General features: G+C 39.8%; 1 protein-coding gene across 1 annotated transcript in view; it reads right to left on the bottom strand.

Moving 5' to 3' along the window:
• The window catches only part of LOC111865115 (5'-3' exoribonuclease 1), a 51,480-nt gene that overhangs the window by 4,775 nt on the left and 26,658 nt on the right, over window positions 1-20,047 (bottom strand). The window contains exons 16-27 of the mRNA XM_023852850.2: window positions 19,888-20,046; window positions 16,519-16,642; window positions 15,766-15,923; window positions 15,072-15,244; window positions 14,379-14,574; window positions 12,907-13,027; window positions 10,603-10,803; window positions 9,743-9,999; window positions 8,808-8,957; window positions 7,419-7,487; window positions 6,202-6,354; window positions 484-568 (exon numbers count right to left, since the gene is read on the bottom strand). Coding sequence (XP_023708618.1) covers window positions 484-568; window positions 6,202-6,354; window positions 7,419-7,487; window positions 8,808-8,957; window positions 9,743-9,999; window positions 10,603-10,803; window positions 12,907-13,027; window positions 14,379-14,574; window positions 15,072-15,244; window positions 15,766-15,923; window positions 16,519-16,642; window positions 19,888-20,046 — 1,846 coding nt within the window. The remainder of the gene's footprint in view (window positions 1-483; window positions 569-6,201; window positions 6,355-7,418; window positions 7,488-8,807; window positions 8,958-9,742; window positions 10,000-10,602; window positions 10,804-12,906; window positions 13,028-14,378; window positions 14,575-15,071; window positions 15,245-15,765; window positions 15,924-16,518; window positions 16,643-19,887; window position 20,047) is intronic.

Raw genomic sequence — 20,047 nt, 5'->3', positions numbered from 1 at the left:
GCAAGGAGACTAGACAGTTCGTTCATCAACATAAATAAAATGGAAACATGCTAGAAAAAGATTTTCAAATGACACACAAATTATTCATGTTATGATTCATTTTTTGAGAAAATTCATAAGTTTGATTTAAATTTCATATAAAGTTGGCTTGTATAAAATGTATAAAAATCAAATTCACACAGAAACTTTCAGAGATTACACCAATACCAAATTAATCAAAATTCATTCAATAGTTCTGGAGATAAAACATGTGGGTAGATGGAAACAGTGTTCTCATAAAGCAGAGACTACTGTCTTCTGCAATATGGCAGAAAGGTACAGACCTGTTTTCCATCCTGAACACTGAACACAAAGACAGCATTCCTCCAAAATGTTCATATCCTTCTACCAGGTTATATAGCGTTCCATTCCAAAAGACAGAAATCTTCATATTCACCACTATAAGAACTTGGTTTGCAAATGTCAAGTAATGGTATTTCTTACCTTTTTGCTGGAAAGAGCTGAGAAGCTGAACACAGTAGTTAGGTGGGTTATCCTTGGATCCACTTGGACCTGCCACACGTGCGTGCTGGATCACACATGAAAACAACATGAGAAATACATCAAATCCACAGTGTTTAATTGTTAAAGCAGACACCGTCCTGATACATTGTTTCCTGGTCATCCAATTCAAATTATGCTAAACTCACAATTAACATGATGTGGATACAATACAAGATGTGCAATTTTATTGATGATGCCAATTACAGATAAGTGAAATAAGAGATATTCTAATATGAAGCCAAATGTAATCTGGATTATGAGAAAGAGTAAGAGATGAAGAACAGAAACTGCACATGAGATTTTCCACAAATTCTGACATTTTAACTAAAATTGTTAGAGCTATTTTCATGAAAATCAGCATTTTGTGTTTTGTGAACTATCTGAAGATCTTTTAGTTTCAGAGCTGGAAAGTTCAAACTCACCAGGCACTGGCCAATGAAGGACAAACTTTTAAACACTGAATATGAACAGAATACATCCAAATGTTCAGGCACTTGTGAGGAACACATACATATATAAATATACACAGAAGCATTCCAAAAATATGTAAGTCTGTCAGAATCTCAAGATCAATTTTTCATGATCAGAATACCGTCTCATATGTACTTACTTACTCACTCATGGAGATGAGCCCTTCTGGAGGAGCTGCCAATTGTGCTGCTACTCAAGAATTTCCCAGCATTTTATGGAACCCGAAGGTTCATTACCGTGTTCACAAGAGCCCTCCACTGGTCCCTATCCTCAGCCAGATCTATCCAATCCATACCATCCCATCCTATCTCTCTAAGATCCATTCTAATATTGTCCACCCACCTACATCTTGGTCTTTCCTGTGGTCTCTTTCCTTCTGGCTTTCCCACGAATATCCTATATGCATTCCTCGTCACCCCCATTTGTGCTACATGACCTGCCCACCTCAACCTCCTTGACTTGATCATTCTAATTATACTTGGAGAAGAGTACAAGTTATGAAGCTCCTCATTATGCAGTTTTCTCCAACCTCCTGTCACTTCATCTCTCTTCGGTCAAAATATTCTCCTCAACACCCTGTTCTCAAACACCCTCAGTCTATGTTCCTCCCTTAATGTTAGAGACCACTGTCTCATATGTATATGAGAGAATTAAAAAATGTACATAAAACATATAGGCCTATAGGGTCTGCCATATTTCGGAGGTTACTTGAGGGAACAGATGAGAGGCTTCCATGACTTGCGGAAACAAAACCCCACTTCTCTGTTCACATTGTTGGGATGGAGTTCAATCTCAATGGCCTCCCTAATGATGCGATCCATATAACGGGTCTTGGTAGCGAGGATGGAGGTATTCTGAAGCTGAATGCGGTGGACCAAATCGATGCTGTGTTCAGCCTCATCTGACTTGTCTGGATGTTCGAAATGGATGTGCTGCTGATGCTCCTTCAACCTCGTGTCCACAGAGCGGCCTGTCTGCCCAATATAGACCTTGCCAAACTCGCATGGGATACTGTATACACCCAGTGTCCTTAGGCCCAGGCTGTCTTTAACCGGCCGGAGGAAATTGGATAATTTGTTTGGAGGCAGACCCACTGCTTTGATGTTGTGCCGGGACAGCACTCTGCTGATACGGTTGAATATGGTCCCGACATAGGGAAGGACGGTGACTGAGCCCGGTTTGTCTTCAGGCCGGCTGATGTTGGGCCGACGGTTGAGAACTCTGTGGATCTGCCGGTTGTNGTGAACTGGATGCACTGGTTGATACTATTTATGTGGTTCAGGAAGTCCTGGAGCTTGTCGGGACCGTGTGACCAGATGACAAAGGTGTCGTCCACGTAGCAAAACCAGCAGTGTGGCTTGTGTGGGGCCAAGTCAAGTGCCCTCTCCTCAAAGTCCTCCATATATATTTTTGCAAAGATCAGAGACAGTGGCAAGACCATCGCCACACCATCGATTTGTTCATAGAACTGGCCATTGAAGCTGAAGTATGACGTGGTCAGGACATGGTGGAAGAGTCTCAAGATATCTTCTTCAAAATGTCATCCTAGCAGATCCATAGTATCTTCTATAGGTGCCCTGGTGAAGAGCGACACTACATCGAAACTGACCATTATGTTGCACCTGCTCTAGCTGGCTCGCTGGCAGATTTCTTGCTTTCTACTGTGAAGATGGAGGCGAAACGTTTCTCCGAAACGTCGGTTAACACAATTTCTACACGGCGCCACATCCAAGAAGACAGCTTTCTTAAAAGCCTTTTTTTTTTTGTAAAAAATGCCTAACATCAATAACACAATTTGAAACCAATTTAATACCAAATATACAAATTCTGAGATATATGTAATACAGTTCTATCAAAGAAACATAGTATAAAATTCTGTACTTTTCATATTCACCTATGTAAATAATAAAATTACCTACTATGAAGCCCTTGTGGGGTATTCTGAAATCAGGATTTCACTAAATATGCACATTACAAACTTGAAAACTTCTGGGGAGGAGACACAGCTATATTAAAATACTAGACTGGATATAGAATACAATATGTTGTCACGTGCTGGGTGTGTGTGTAATGCGACAAATAACTTCACGCCGGTCTTGGATCTAGCAAATTTATTGCACATTCGCTCTTACACTTACACATTTCACAGTTTCACAACTACTGCCATCTGCAGTATCACAATTACTTCTCCTGCTGTAGTCACTGCCATTCACTCGATACAACAACTCGTGGCTGCTGGACTTCACCTCATCTCTTCGAAGGCTGGAAACTGACTGCTAATGAACAACTGCACTTGGCAACTGCTAGACTCCCATTGCCTTCCTTAGGCATTCCAGCTTCTCTTATAAACCCTCAGCCGGACAGTGGAAAACACACCTCGCTTCCCTGTTGTGTAATCGCCGTGTTTACCAATTGCCTGGCAATAGTCGCTGCACGGACTTGTCTGTGGCGTGAAGTCACAGCCTAGCCGGGAGGGGTGTTTACTGAGCGTTGTGTAGTGATCGAAGGAGTGAGGGTATGTGATGTCACTCGTGGAAACGCAGAGTTCATGTGACCCCTACTTCCTGTTGCACCATCCACGTTACAATATATTAAGCAGTACTGCTATCTACAGGAATGTTATGAAACTTTCCTGGCAAAAGATACACAATGCAACACCAACTCAAGCATACCTTTAACTGATGTTTATCGCTACTTCCTTATACTCCTATTTGCAACTACTTGCTAACATATGTAATGAGAGAATACCAAGTGTTAGCCCTATATATATATATATATATAGATCATGCCAATTATTTTATGACTATCAAATTGTATGATAATTATGATGAACGATGTAAAAGACATTTTGTTTAACAACTGCAGTGAGTATGAACGTAGCAACTAAAATTTACTTCTATACATGTATACTACAACATAAGCAAGTTTCACATTAAAGCAATTTCATATTCATTTTCATAAATTTAATTGATGAAGACCAAAAAAATAGTTAAATATCTGTGTAAAACAAGAACAATTAGGATTTGTAAATGGCTGAAATGAATGGCATTAAAGTTAACTGAGTTACATATTTTTAAATGAAATCACACAAGCTGTGGGGGTACCTTTAATCGACTAATCTGTGATCCCAAAATTACCCTGAATCACAACCAATAACACAATAATAGGTTCTTTATGAACCAGTACCCCATTTCTCTCACACTGTATTAACTAAACCAAAACAAAATTTTATGATATTAGAACCACAAGGCAGAACACCATTAATTAATATCAAAGCCTGCCACTAGACACAAGCTTAGGCCAGTCCTGTTTCCTCAAGAGCCACCTACTAAAGCTATCCTCCCATCCATTTCCCAGTCTTTTGAGTGACCACTTTCTAAACATTTCCTCACCAAAAGTCTGTATGTATTACTTGTCTCCCATCCTAGCTGCATGCACAGCCCATCACAGTCTCCTTTATTTCACTAACCTAACTTTAGATGGTCTGTATAAACCACAAAGTTATTCATAGGTCTGTGAAACATTTTAAAAATTCACAACAAATAAACTATGCACTGGATCATGGTAATTCTATGCTGATAGAGAATGAATCTCTCATAGTTTTTTTTTAAGCCATTGCCTTCCAATCTCAGGGATCTTCACAACCGTATCACCGCTGCTGTGGCTCTGGTCAACCGTGATATGCTGACACAGGTGTGGGATGAAATGGATTATCGCATAGATGTCTGCTGTATGAGCAAAGGTAGACACATTGAGCATCTGTAAACTATGTAAAAAAAAAAAACTTGGTGAGTTTATCTCTATTTCAGTGTAATAAAATTTGATATCTGTTGCATAGTTTATTTAANAATATGGTATAAAAGGAGTAAGAAGAAAGTGAAGGTACAAGATGGATAAAGGTACAAAAGAATGGAGGTAAGGGAGCTGTTTCAGCTTGAAGCAGACGGACAAAGGAAATGATGATCAGACAAGACATGAAAAAGAAATAACAGAGGAAGAAGGGATGGAGAAAAACATGAAAGAAATATAGGAAAGGAAGACAGAAATGATTATTCCCAATCAAAATTGATGGATACAGTAAGTTAACCACCATCAAAAAGAAAAACAATCTCTAAAATTGCAGTGAAGATCTTTCTATATCGGAATGCTAGTAATAAATAAATTAATGCTTTCATGTATTATTAAATTAGAAGAGATGTAACGATCACGATTTAAACTTAAAAATTATGTGCAAAGGGATATGAAATATTTAAAGTTGCCAGACATATCCACCTTCCACAGATCCGGACTTTAAAACATGTTTCTGTCTTCCCACATTTTTGAATGTACAGTGACCAATTCCAAAATTTAGTTCTCTTCTCCTCAACACTCGGCTGATTACATAACATTTACCACTAAATGCCGCAGATAAAAGGCAGCAGTGTTCAACAGAACTAAAGATACTGGTGCTAGGACATGGGGGAACTGACAGGAATGAACATGTTGATCAAATCAGAAGACCTGAACCACCATCCTATGGCATCTCAGAAAGAGTGAATAAACAGACCATGACAGACTGAATAGACTGAAAAGACTGTGAGGAGTGGCAGCTCATACACAAACTGAAACATGTGAAGAGTTTCCCTTATGAGTCCTTGGCAAAACTACACCTGCTGAAACTGAATAGGAACAAGCTGAGACAAGTGATAAGTGATATTAGTATGACACTGTCACTTGAAGGGACATCTTTTCAAGTTCAGAATGATAAACAGTCGCACCTGCAAAGGATGTGATGATAAAGATGAGCCAGCCTTTCATGTCCTATGAGAATGCAGAATTAAAACTAACTTCATGACACCAAGTGACTATCATGAGGCCCCATTAAGTCATGTACCGTGCTTCATTCAAGTTGCAGGGCTCATAAAGGGAAGGGGATGCACAATAAGACAGAAGATGGTCACTGTGCAAGAGACGTTTAATACCAGTCCCTTTGATGTAATATATTTTTATTCTAGTTTCTAAATGAACACAAAAAAATAAAAGACACGGCAAACTGTAACAGTAATTTTTCTAGTTGTTGTAAAGCTTACAAATTATGTAAGGTAACCATTCTGAATAATATTTAAATGAAAATGAGGGTATATGAAATGGCATCATGCAGTGAATGAGCAAGTATTCAAGCCGATGGTGAAAGCCTAAATGCCTCACCTCAAACATTTCTTCGACGGAAACTTGTTTCGTATTATGTTGATGTGGTGGCAGCACTTGCTGCGAGGTACTTCTGGGAGAGACTGGTGAAGGTGGGTCATCAGAGATTCGTAACATTTTCTTTAGAAGCTCGGTACCAGAGTCCTCCCCAATCTACAATCCAAAAAATAATTTCACCCAGTGCTGCTAGAGTACAGACAAAACTTCACAGAAATGGCAATAGCTAATGATTTTTTGTATGCTTTCTTTAGTTGAGATGAGGCATGCTCATGTCTGTGTGTACAAGTGTGTCCCTACTATCCCTTAATTGTAGATATGTGAAAACATATAGATTTCAGGTTTTCACAATGGTGTGGTTTTCTGGGTTGACACCATGTAATTTGGTAGGTGGGTACCAATGTTTATGAGGACCATAATGCCTCCATCTTCAGGGTAGAATAACACATATTTTCAAACTTAACTCCACTCTATATAAGAACTTTAATTTGTAACATGTAACATTTTTTGCCTGTAAGTTCTTATCAGAATCCAATGGTAGGTAAGAAGGTAATTTATTCAAAACCAACACAATGTCATGACATGNACTCCACTCTATATAAGAACTTTAATTTGTAACATGTAACATTTTTAGCCAGTCTAGAAAAGACTAGAGATCTGTAAGTTATCAGAATTCAATGGTAGGTAAGAAGGTAATTTATTCAAAGCCAACACAATGTCATGACATGCTTTTTTTCAGGAATATATGCAAACAACCATGTAGCAGCTATTGAGTATGGAATGCTCATTGGCCTGTTAGTATGAAATAAAAGACACTGTAGGTAAACAAGTTGCACTAAGTTCGCCGACAAGCGGCGGTTGCTTGGTTGGTATAGTTCACTTGCGGGCTAAAACCACGGAGTTTTTCTTTTTGAAGGTGATCAAGTAAATTTCATTTCCTGGTTCATCAATCAGTGTTGCCAACAGATGAACTTGAAAATTCCACCATTATATATTTCAGTTTCATAAATATTTCCTTGATAGAAATAAAATTCTGTTAACATCCACTGAAAAATTGTTGACAAGATGAGTAGACTTTCAAGACACGTATGTTTTACGTGCATATATAATGTACACAGATGAATGTAACATCACGAACACACCCATCTGTGACATGCCATATATGTATGTTTCCACTGCTGATTGTATGTGTGCATGAGCACATCTTCCTTGAAACTCACCTCAGGGTTTGATACTGCCTTTTTATGTGGTGACGGTTGGCTAGGCTTCTGTGGTGATGTGGAAGCTTTCTGAAAAATATAAAGAGAAATGTTACTTTTTACCAGACATTACTGCTGGCAATACCAGTGAAGCCTACATTCTTACATGCCATCTTACAGTCATCCTGTTCCTATCTTGGTTCTAAATGTTACAGTCAAGAGAGCAGCACTGTGCTTCATATTTTGGAGGTCCTGGATTCAAATCTCAGCCCTGAGACAGGTCACCCTGATGGAGTTTCTCATGGTTTCAGTCCCTTCAGGAGAACGCTAGGAACAGCACTAAAAATTATGTTATGACCCCTTCTTTCCACATCCTTTCCAATTCATTATTAACTTATTATCCTACCATTTGACACTACATAGTCTAAGACATGCCCAGCATCTTTAAATAAACCATAAATAAATAGAAACTAAAAATTTATAATTCTTTCAGTGTGCAAAGAAACAAAGAAGGCATTTCTCCCTTCTAGAAGCTCTGTAAGGAAAGGGTTAAAACTGCCAGATTCTTGAAAAAATATCAGGTTTCTTTCTCTCAGCAAATTCAGAAAGTCAGATGGTAATTTCTGACATAATGTAATAACCTTCCACAGAACAAATAATAAAGAATTTTCTGCTACTGTAAATATACACATTCCTAAAATATTATTGATTTCTGGAACATGACACACTGTAGTCAGGTAGAAATGTACCAACATTTTTAGGAACCTACTGCACCCATCTTCAGGGTAATGTAGGAAGCAGATTCAATAAGCATTACACTAATATATCACATAAAACCCTTTTGTTTTCCCAATTTACTTTGTTCCTGAAATACAAATAGCAGACAAAGTGCAATCAGTATAGCAATTGGCTATGGGCTCGATGGGTGAGAGATCAGAGCTTGAGCCCCAGTAAGGGTACGAGTTCTCTCTTCTCCATCTTGACAAGACTGGTTGTGGGGCCCACCCAGCCTCCCATCCAATGGGTACTACAGGCTCTATCCCCAGGGGTAAAGTGGCCGGGGCATGAAATTGACCATTCACCTCCAAAGAGTGCAGAGGTCAAGAATACATGGTTCTATACATCCATTCCCCCATATATATTCATGGTGTAGCACCTTAATTAGTTAAGTATAAGGACTTTACCTTTTATTTATCTCAAACATAGCGACATTACTAACACATACACTTGAAGTTACAACTAACAGCATAAACGGATCTTAACACTTGCGGTCTTTTCCATTTTTGGTAATGTGAAGCCTTGCAAGACAACATTTTCAGTTCAAACTGCAGACCGATACGAGGCAGCAGCAGGCCATGAATCACACTCTGAGGACAACTGCACTCATTCGTTTTAAATGAAAATGCTCACCTGCAAGTGTGACCAAATGGCTTGGAACTCTGTGAGTGGGGATGTGACATTGCTGGGAGCTGAACCAGAGATTCTGGCCCCTGGATTGCTATAGTTTTGTTGCCTCATTTTCCTGGAAGATGTAACATTCTGTTGTGGTCTACTGTCACCCTGAAGCAAGACCAAGCAGCACACCATTAGTAAGTATAAACAGGAGAGTAATGGAAGATATAATGCTCCTTAAGTTCATGGATGATGCAATCAGTGAAGTTGATAAAATATTTCAGTGTCAAATGAAACCTCCTCTGTACTCACAATACATTCTACATAACATTTCAGAGGCAGAAAATAATTGGCATGAAAGAGAAATGTTCACAGTGATGAAGATCTAGATTTTGGTGTTTTTGATTATGATGCAGTGTTGTCTAGTAGTTGCAATCTGTATTCCCACCGGAGCGGACAAAATACACCATAAAATGAAGCACCGGCCAAACAATTAATACCAAATAATACTACACCAATACCATGGGGCACCAAGCAGTTAACTATATGTGTACAAGTCATGAATATACCGCTATATGTCTGCTGGAATATAACAAGATTGCAACAACTGACTTCATAGTATGAAACATTACATGATAGTATTTAACCATATTTTATTGTATAACTTTCGTTTCATAATAATTTTATAATTTTATTGTATTTTTATACCTTGTATTATTACAGTGTAACATATGTGTCAAGTATGTAACTCCACTGTCCCATCATACTGGAATGCAGTTCAGCAGTGTGTGAGTGCAGTATCAATGTATTTGCCTGATGATGGCTTTAAAAGCCGAAATATGTAGCTAAGGTGATGCTGACCTAGACCATTTCATTGTTGTGTTATGACAGATCCCAATAAAGAATTTTATATTAACATCATTACTGACCCACTAATGAATATATCAACTTACTGAGAAGGCTGGTCGAGGTGGAACAGGGCCATCGGCTCTAAGCTGTGACGTATATGTACTGCTAAGGGCTCTGCAGAATGGAGCAGCACTAATATTGCTGCCATAGGATGCCGCTACGTAAGGTCTTCCGTTTTGAGTCGACTGACTGTTGTTCCAGCTTGCAAATGCAGAATAGCCTTGGGGTGGGATGTTGCCCCCTATGGGGGGTGGCTGGTTCCAGGGGCTGTACATGAAGTTCTCCTGTACCACAGGGTTGCCTGCATAACATACAAACAGAAAGGCATAAAACTTTGACCATGTAAAGTTCCTCCGCATTACAATGAATCTGAACATTGAAATGTGAGGATGAAGAAGAATGGGAGAAGAAAGTGAAGGAAAGAAGAGGGGAAGAAGAAAAATAAATAGAAGATGGAGAAGACAAAAACTAAAGATGGTGGCCGTGGTGGCAATCATAAAACAACAGCAACAACAGCAGCAACGAAGACAAAGATAAGATCTGCCTATTGATAGATGAAGAAATACCTGCAGACATGAATGTAACACAAAATGTGGTTGAAAGGAAATTAAGATATATAAACTTCATCACAGAAATTGAGCAAATGTGGAATATGTAATGCTTTGTCATGCCAACAGTTACTGTGGCCACAGGAACTGTAATTAAAGGTCTAAAAAAATCTGAAGTACCAGAAAAGCATTCAATAGATTCTCTAAAAAAAAAACAGCTGTACTGGGAACATTACACATAATAAGAAAAGTTTTACAGTCTTCAAGCCTGAGTGGTGTGGTTCACCAATGATTCAAGAGGAACAGTTACCAATGCTCTGTTATGCTAGGTTACACTACACTGTGCAAGAACTTACCAGCTTGCTGAACAACAGTTGTGGGCTTGTTCACAGTCTTCACCTGTTCTACACGCTGACCATAAGAAAGATTCAATATGGCAGGTCGGGACAGCCGATACCCACGATTGGCTGAGCAATTGAGAGGAAGGCCACCTGGGAAGGGCTTATCAAATACCACATCATACATCAGTTCTGTCTCAATCTCAGTGCGATGGATACCTAGACAGAATGAGACCAATATTAGTGATCCCAGTTGTGACCAAGAGAAAGGAAAGACAATGCAAAAACTAACACGAAAGGGAAATAACACATATGGAAAGTAACTAAATTGTTCTTATACAAGACTTTGTCAGGATTATGGGAAATAAGATTTATATTAAGAAAACTATAAGCAGAACCATTAGTTTTGCTTTGTCACAGACAGCCATTCTAAAATAATATTATATACATGAGATTTGAGTTTCTCACAGTGGTGGATAGTAAGATTACAGTTTTCTAGCATACAAGGTCTGACAATAAAGTTCGTGAACTCACCACCATGTGCTTACTGTGGCAGCACTGACCAGAAACCTCAGTATGGTTTGATGACCTTGGAATATCAGCATTTCACAGCTGTGTTGTTGTTGATCTATGGCACTTGCCTTCTGATTGGCATCTATTATTGTCTGAGTGTGGTTCTGTATGCCATCATGTGAATGTCAGAACTTGAATAAGAGCAGCAAATGAACATTAAATTTTTTGTGAAACTTGGCAAGAGTGGAACAGGTGTTTGTGCAAGTTTACAGGGATAATACTATGAAGAAAACAGCATTTCACCAGTGGGTGACATGTTTTTCTGAGGAAAGAAGTGTCACTGACAAAGAGAGATCAGGACAGCCAGCAACAAGCAGAACTGAAGAAAAGATTGCAAAAGTTTATCAAATTGTGCATGAAAATCGTCGGTTGACTGTCAGGAGCACAGCAGAGCAAGCAAACATCGACAGAGAAACAGAAAAATTTTTAATTAAAGATCTTGACATGAGGACGGTGTATGCAAAATGGTCCCAAAGGAGCTCACCGAAGATCAAAAGCAAAGAAGAGTCAAAATTTGCCAAGACCTTTTGGAGAGGCAAGATGACATTTTGGGCCATGTCATCGCAGGTGATGAAACTTGGATCTATATGGACCCTGAAATGAAGCGGCAAAGTGCATAATGGAAGACTGCCAATTCTCCATGACCAAAAAAGTTCTGTCAGTCCAAATCAAGAGTCCAAAAATGTTGCTAACATATTTTGATATTAGAGTGATTGTTCACCATGAGTTTGTACAAACTGGACAAACAGTCAACCAAGTTTACTATTTGAAAGTACTGAAAAAGGCTGCATGAAAAAGTTAGACAGAAACGACCCAAACTTTCTGACAATAACTCATGGATCTTGCATCATGACAATGCATCTGCTCTCATGGCGCTGTCTGTGAGGGAGTTTTTAGCTAGTAAACAAAGGGCATTCCATAAAACCAGTTCCAAAATTGTTTTGAAAAGTGGACTAGATGCTGGTACTGGTGCATAGATTTCCAAGGGGAGTACTTTAAAGGTGACCACAGTGATATTCAGCAATGAGGTATATAGAACTTTTAACGCAATTAGTTCACGAGCTTTTTGTCAGACCACATATGATACCATAGGTACAATGCTTCGGAGGAACCTCCTGCCTCCATCTTCTAACCAGAAGAAATGTTTTATGAACTATTATCAGCTGCAGAACTTTTAAGAGCTTCAAAAACCTATACAGTATTAATTACTGTTGGCAGGTCCAACTGTCCTCGTTTGATGAGCATCTGAGTGGTTATTAACACTGATTGTATACTGTAACTCAATAAGCAAATCTAATTTTGCATCAGACTGTTCCATTAGTGTATGCCAACAGATGAAGATCGGAATTCTTTTTACCTTTCAACTTCTACACAACACAAATGAATAAGCAATATCATGTGATGCCCTCAAGTCCGATACATTCTTACCAACATTTTGCATGAACCTGCTCCCTCCATTTTTTCATCATAACATTAAGATTGTGATCAGCGAAGGCAAACAACACAGGCTGGTACAAATGTCCTTCTGAACACTGCTACCTTTACACAGAACTGTGCAGCATCACATCTCAGAAAACTGTAATCTGAACAAGCAATGAAACAAACACAGATGTGGTTCTTTTATCCTAACCCTAGCTAGGGAGACCATGGAAAATAGAAGAACTTAAGATGTCACGTCACACCCAGGATTTGACATTAAGAAACAAAGCACATCTCTTGAAGGACACATCTACTTCATGTCATTCTTACCTATTATAGTGCCTTTGAGTCCCAGTGGTACTGTATAAGACCCCCGAACGTTCACAATGCGATCAAACAGTTGGTGGTTTGCTGATGGATCTGGGGGAATATTTCCCCCTTGAAGCTCAGGCTGGCAAAGTGAAAAAGTGAAGGATTACTATCACAGAATTACACATCATATCTCAAGTCAGTAGAGAATATGGTCTGATCATGAAACAAGATGAAACAACAAGGATACTGTGGCTGGCATTACAATTAAATTAAAAAAGTAAAGAAAGTTATAGGATGACCAACAGCCGCGCCATAGCTCAAGCGGTTAGTCACTGGCTTCCCACCGCGGCGGCCCGGGTTCAATCCCGGGTCTGGTCAAGTGGGATTTGTGGTGGAAAAAGTGGCGCTGAGGCGGGTTTTCTCCGAGTACTTCGGTTTCCCCTGCCAATATTCATTCTACTAAATTCACCATCATCATAATCACCCAGGGAAGGCTACAATAGGCCAATCAGTGGCCACCGTGCCGAGTGGACCCAATTGGACTCCACTCCCCACTAAGCGAATTTAAAAATTTTAAGACCAAAAAAAGATGGTTTGCTAGATACAAGAAGTGGTTTTAATCACCCATATTACATACAAAATAGTGAAAAGCTAATTCACATTTCATCATGAGAATTTGACAATTCAATTTTCTAGCTATGGTTTCCACAATCTTCTATAGCTTCACTCTTACACATTATAGCCCTCAAGGGACACTCTGAAATCACAATTTCATTGCATGTGTATTCCAGGAAAACTTGAAAAGATCCAAAAGACAATTTAATAGACTAAAGAATGCTGCCATGTAGAAATAATATTTCTTCAGTAAACTCAACATTAGTAATGATTCAAGTGTACATTCCATGGTATTTACTACTACTGGTAAGCTAAATTAGTTCCAGTCATTGTTCCTAAATGAACAACATAATAACAAACAGAGGCACACTGTGTTAACTACATAATGATGTATGAAGCGGTGGAATGAATTCAGCTGATTCAAAACAGGAGCCAATGGTAGGCTATTGTGGGGNTGTTGGGGGGGGGGGGTAGTAAAGGTATTCCTGTAACAGGCCATGGAGGCCCATAGGGTTGTGAGATGTTGAAGCTCCCACATTTTCTAGACAAGAGGCTCATAGATGGCAGTAGGGGTGCCAGCCTTATGCGCCGGCCGCCCTTTACGCCCAAGAACATTCCACGAATATTCCTGGTACTCATTTCTGTCAACCCCAGGGCCATAGTGAGGCTGGAAACTGAAAGAATCCAACGACCTCATCAGGATTTGATTCCATGACCTTCCAGCATAGTGCCTCAACCAACTACGCTACCGCATGCTTCCAGCTATTGTGACCAAGGGGAAGAAAATTTAAATTAAAAAACCTTTCAAAATGAGTTAAGAGTTGTTTACTTGTAAGAGAAGTGATAACTGGGCATTTGTGAATGTATATGCATACCCTGTACAGGAGGTGTGGCTTCACTTGCATGATGACAGTCTTGCCACGACATCCATGCTGCAGGAAGTCGTCTACTTCCTTTTCAACTGCTTGCACTAACTCCGCCTCCAGAATTTTTGAACCACAAACATGTCGTTCCACCTTAGTGTATGGCTGTTTCTTCAGCCATTCAGTGATGGCTGTTAAGTGGTTCACTCTAAACAAACAACAAAGAATACCCATTGTCACTCTCCACATTTGTAGCAAGCAGGAGCCAGGCAGATTCACACCAAAACAAGATGAACTGGAAATGACGTGCTCCAACTAGATCCCACAGCACTGGGTAAATTTGACATAACACTCAGAGGAAGAGGACAATGATCTGCTGAGGAGGACAGATATAATTAGGAAGAGAGGAGTTCTGCTTGCTGCCTGCTTCATGCTGGTTTCTTGCTTGACTTATTCTTTGACCCTTAAAATGGAGATATGTTCTCTGAAATGTCAGTTCACTTTCAATGGAGAACAAGGTGTTGTATCCCATAAGACAGAACTCTTCAACTTTTCTTGAAGACACCCCCAGTATCAAATTTCATTTAATCAGTAGTTTCACGGATGGAACATGCAGGTGAAAGGATGTACACAGTCAATATTATGTGCTAACTGTCTGTATTTAGTGCAAAAAACACACAAAAATTGCATAAATATATTACTAACCCTTTTTTATTTGCAGTTGGGAAAACATCTGACTCATAAAATATATCATTCCCAGTATGTTTGGCCAAGTAGTCAAAGAGCTCAGGAAATTGCAGCATGTAGTTCTGCACAAGATTAACTGCTTTGTATGAGTACTGCCACACCGTTCCCTCCTTTCGTGTATACCCTGGTATCTGAGAGACAAGAAACAAAGCAAGCATCAAATCAGACGAAACTTTAAACTCAAGTAACACACCATTAACTATTATACATATTTTTTATGTGTCATGCCAGGACCTAGTGCTTGATTATTGTATAGTTTCACAGTTTTGTAGGATGATTTGTATAGCAATCATTCTCAAAATTTCACACACAATGTGCCCACCAGTCAGTTTGTCAAAAAACCACACTCCCACCATAGCAAAAACAAAGAAGTTTGTGCTCAGAGGAAAGATTCTATATAAGTGAATTTTGTGTGGCTGAATTGTTAATTATTTTTCATACCTAATGCACCATCTAGTCAACTATCGGTTCTACTGCAGGTGACTCTGCTTGATACTTCATCTGCTGGTGCCAGAGCAGATAAGGATGCTAATATCAGTTGATAATAAAAGTTATAGAGCAACACTACTTTGGTAGTGTGCAATGAAAAGGTTAAATAAGGATACTATTATAACTACTACATAATCAGTCTGTGATCCCATTAACAACTCACCTCTTCATTATGTTTGTTGAACTTGAGGTTCAGCCCCACATTGACCTTGTTACCTGATTCCGTAACAGCATTCTTGTCTCCTGAAACAATGTAGATGGTACCCGTGACCCGGGACACTAAATGTGATGACACTCCCAGACGTTGGGCTGCCATATTTCCTGCAAACAAAATCATAATGCGATAACAAGCTCACAAGTATGGCTCACAGTCATACCAGTCTTATATTTAGAATGACGACAGAAGAAATCCATCACCTTGGACTATGATACTATTTGTTCACCGCACTGCCGGAAACATTTGCAGTGTTTCCATTACTACTTCTCTCACTTACTATCAAAAGTTCTGACGTTACCTTTAACTGATAGTGATGGAGTTCCTCACTTTAAAATATCCCATGCACCGCAGTTTCCTCTAAAACCTAACATGCCTGCAAGTCTAACAAAAAGTGAACAATACCCTCCATGTGCAAATGGTCTGCATGAAGCTGACCTGAAATTGCCTGCCACAGTGCTAATGTATACACTTGTCTCGGATGTTCTGAAGCTTTTCTGTAGTATTCTCCTCAATGATTTGTTACAAATTCAATGATATGTAGTTGAAATAGAATACCACTGGGTACATTAAGAACTAAGTGAGAGAATTATGGGAGGGGAAAAAAAAAACAAGGAAGACTTTGTCATGCAACATCCCAGCCTGGTGGAAACATCAAAAAATTAAGCAAAATTATGCTATAAACTCTTTACACTGACTTACCAGGCATGTAATGGATGTTACTATCATGATACTTTCTGCGTACACTGTCCAGGTTTGGCTCTGTAGTTACTGACATACTCACTTTTACTCGTCCACTCTTTACTGATGTACTGCCATCGACCACCTACAACCACAATAAAGACACCAACAATGAAAACATGGCAATTCTACAGGCAATGAAGGCAGGCCTCAACCAAAGTTTCTCTTTCATGCTTTATTTCTGAACACTTGCAACTTCATCAGAATAAAAGAATGAGATTGAGAACTACGAGTATATGATACAAGTGAAATTACAATTTCATATATTTTAACTTTTAATATGTTCAATAAGATTGATTACCCAGTATACTTGTTCCCTAAGCAGTCAAGCTATTTGCACTTGAAAACTTCATGGAGCCCAAATCATATTTAATCGCATAAGTTAGGTTAATCCAGATTCTAGTGGCACACAGTAGCATAGTTGGTTGAGGCACTATGCTACAAGCCAGAAGGTCACAGGATCAAATCCCGATGAGGTGGATTTTTCAATTGGCCTAATCCTTCCAGCCACACTATGGCTCTGGGGTTGACTCATCCTCTAACAGAAATGAGTACCAGGAATCTTCATGGGGGTAAAGGGTGGCCAGTGCGTAAGGCTGACAACCTCACTGCCATCTGTGAAGCGACGGTCTAGAAAATGTGGGAGCCTCGATCTCTCACAATCCTATGGGTCTCCATGGCTTGTTACAGGGATACATTTACCTTACCTTTTAATCGAGATTCCTGTCTTGTGGAATGTGACACCATTTTGTTTGGTTAATAGGCACCCATGTTTTGGAGGAACTTGCTGCCTTCGTCTTTAAGGTAGATGAGTTAAGTTGCAAAGTAAAATGGTCCATGATATACAGAATGGAGGACAAGGACTCAGGATGAGAATGAATGAATTGGTTCAAACCTCACACACCTCAATCACGTTCACATCTCCACAACCTCTTCCCTAAGATCCAAACAGTTTCTTCACACAAAGTTTTCCTAACAAGAAATTGCAGTACCATTCTTATTTCCTCACATGTGACTGAAGCACTGAAGGTAAAGGTAAAAAAGGGGCAAAGTTGTCCTTGTGCTTAACTAATTAAGCACTATGACATGGAAACATATGGGGAAGTGGAGGTATTGCCCCACCATTCTTGACCCCATCACTAGATGGAGGTGAGTGGTCAGCTTCACGCTCTGGCCGCTTTACCCCAGGGAAAGAGGCACCTATACCCACTGGACAGGAGGCTGGGTGGGCCCCAGATCCAGTTTGGATGGTACAGAGAAGAGAAAAATCTTACCCCTGCCAGGAATGGAACCCTGGTCATCCTGCCCACAGCCCATCACTCTACTGATTGAGGTATACCAATTCCCTGCAGCTCTAAAACTTACCTCACCCCTCACAAAACCCCCAAAAAACTGTTCATCTGTAGTCATAATTTTCATTAATGTCTCTATACAATTAAATTGTCATGATGGTGCATGATGTTATGGTAACACAGTGTGGTGGTAGAGCACTGCATGCACTGGTTGGAGATGCTACTGTTTTTGCTGGCAGGTGGATTTGCCATCCATCTGTTACAATTTTCTTGAAAAAGGTTGTGGGAACATCCCACATATTATCCACGCATTTCTACAACGCTCACTATTCAGCTCACTTTTCACCATCACGCGCGCTAACCAATCAAATTGCATCCAACGTTCGTATTTATACAGTACTCACCGGCTAGTCAGTACATGCGCTAGCCAATCAGCGCCCAGCAAATTTTTNATTTCTACAACGCTCACTATTCAGCTCACTTTTCACCATCACGCACGCTAACCAATCAAATTGCATCCAACATTTGTATTTATACAGTACTCACTGGCTAGTCAGTACATGCGCTAGCCAATCAGCGCCCAGCAAATTTTAACTCCTCCACCACGCTTTGTATAAAAAGGAGCAGCTCCAACCCAGCACCACTGAAACGCACTGAGATGCATTCAGTCAACATCAGTCAGCCAGCCAGCACACTTTGTCAGCGCTCGGTATTAGGAGGCATCGGCACTTCGCTGTGTCAGGCACGGCTACCTCGGGTGTCCGGCGGTCACACCTGACTCACCGGGCAAATTGGCCACCTCAATTCGCCGGCGGTCATGCCCCACTCACTGGGCAACTGGCGTAGCTACCGCCTCTCCACTCCTGCGACCGTGCTCCGCAAGCAGACGTCTTAAAACAACCAGGCAACTCCTGGCAACTGCCGTGCTGCGGCCAGTCAACTCACTCAGCTGCCGCAACATTAGTCAACACACCACAACCAACATCTCTTTCTACTGGCGTACGTAGCGCTACTTCACCGGCCAAACATCCCAGCAGTCAACGGTCCTTTTCAGGACCTACAAACTTTCCGAAGAAGTGGGTTGTCATTGGAGTAACGACAAAACCCCCACAGGGTTAATTTGGAAGAAGGGTTTCTTGAAACCTACATTCTGTACTGATCTTATAACGTTATAACTAGATAATGAGCATTGCAAAACCCCTATAAGAACATATTTTCCAACTGACATTGTTTATATTTGTTTTGATGTTTATTTGTCATACATACATATATATATCTACAGAGAATTTAAAGGTAAGTACCTTGCAGAATAAATGAATAAATAAGCAGAACAAGACAGTTAAGGAAGAAGATAGAGTAGACAAACATCGTGTTGAAATGCAAAGATAATATTGTATAGATAGAAGCTACTTCACCTTGCATTGCATTAAATATTCACCATACTGAAAATATTTCAAATTTAACTTTTTTTTACGAGGAGTCAGTATAGAAGAAAACTGATGTCTCACTTGAGTTTCATGTAAACGAATAGCTATGTTTGCCTTATATGAACCAAAAATAAAATCACACAAAATTTCCAGGAGCCTGGAGATACAAGGAAGTGGGGTCAGACTGAGATGGCTGGAAGATGTAGACAATGATTCACAACAGCTCATGATGAAGACGTGGGTTCAAAAAACAAATAACAGAGACAAATGGGCATGTAACATAAAGAAGGTCATAATTCGTAGAGACCACAAAGCCAAGGAATAAGTAAGTAATAATTTTCTTCGAAACCAATTTTGATAGTCTAAGAGACTAAACATGCACACATATTGAGAGAGACAATGTCCTATTTAGACAAAACCTCTATACAAATAGGAACTTTATGAGTATTATCTTCTGGGATGTGATGCTTTGTAATCTGTCAAAAGTTAACTGATTTCCATCCAATATTATGGTAAACTTCTACCACAATAAATGATATCACATCCCAGAAGATTGTACCCTTCATTGTCAATATCGTTGAGAGCCTCAAATCTCACAAACAGGAACTTGCCTCTCCCATGGCTCCATAATGAGGATGTCCCAGCATGAAGCACACCGACTTGAGGGGGAACACTTCCTGCAGAGTACGGTACTGGACAAATGTTTTGTCATGGACAGCAATGTCTTTCACTGTTGTCTGTAGGGCATAAGCTGTCAGTACATCACACCAC

Source organism: Cryptotermes secundus, unplaced genomic scaffold, assembly GCF_002891405.2.
Source record: "Cryptotermes secundus unplaced genomic scaffold, Csec_1.0 scaffold2, whole genome shotgun sequence".
NCBI lineage: Eukaryota > Metazoa > Arthropoda > Insecta > Blattodea > Kalotermitidae > Cryptotermes > Cryptotermes secundus.
This window is presented reverse-complemented; position numbering and strand designations above follow the sequence as displayed.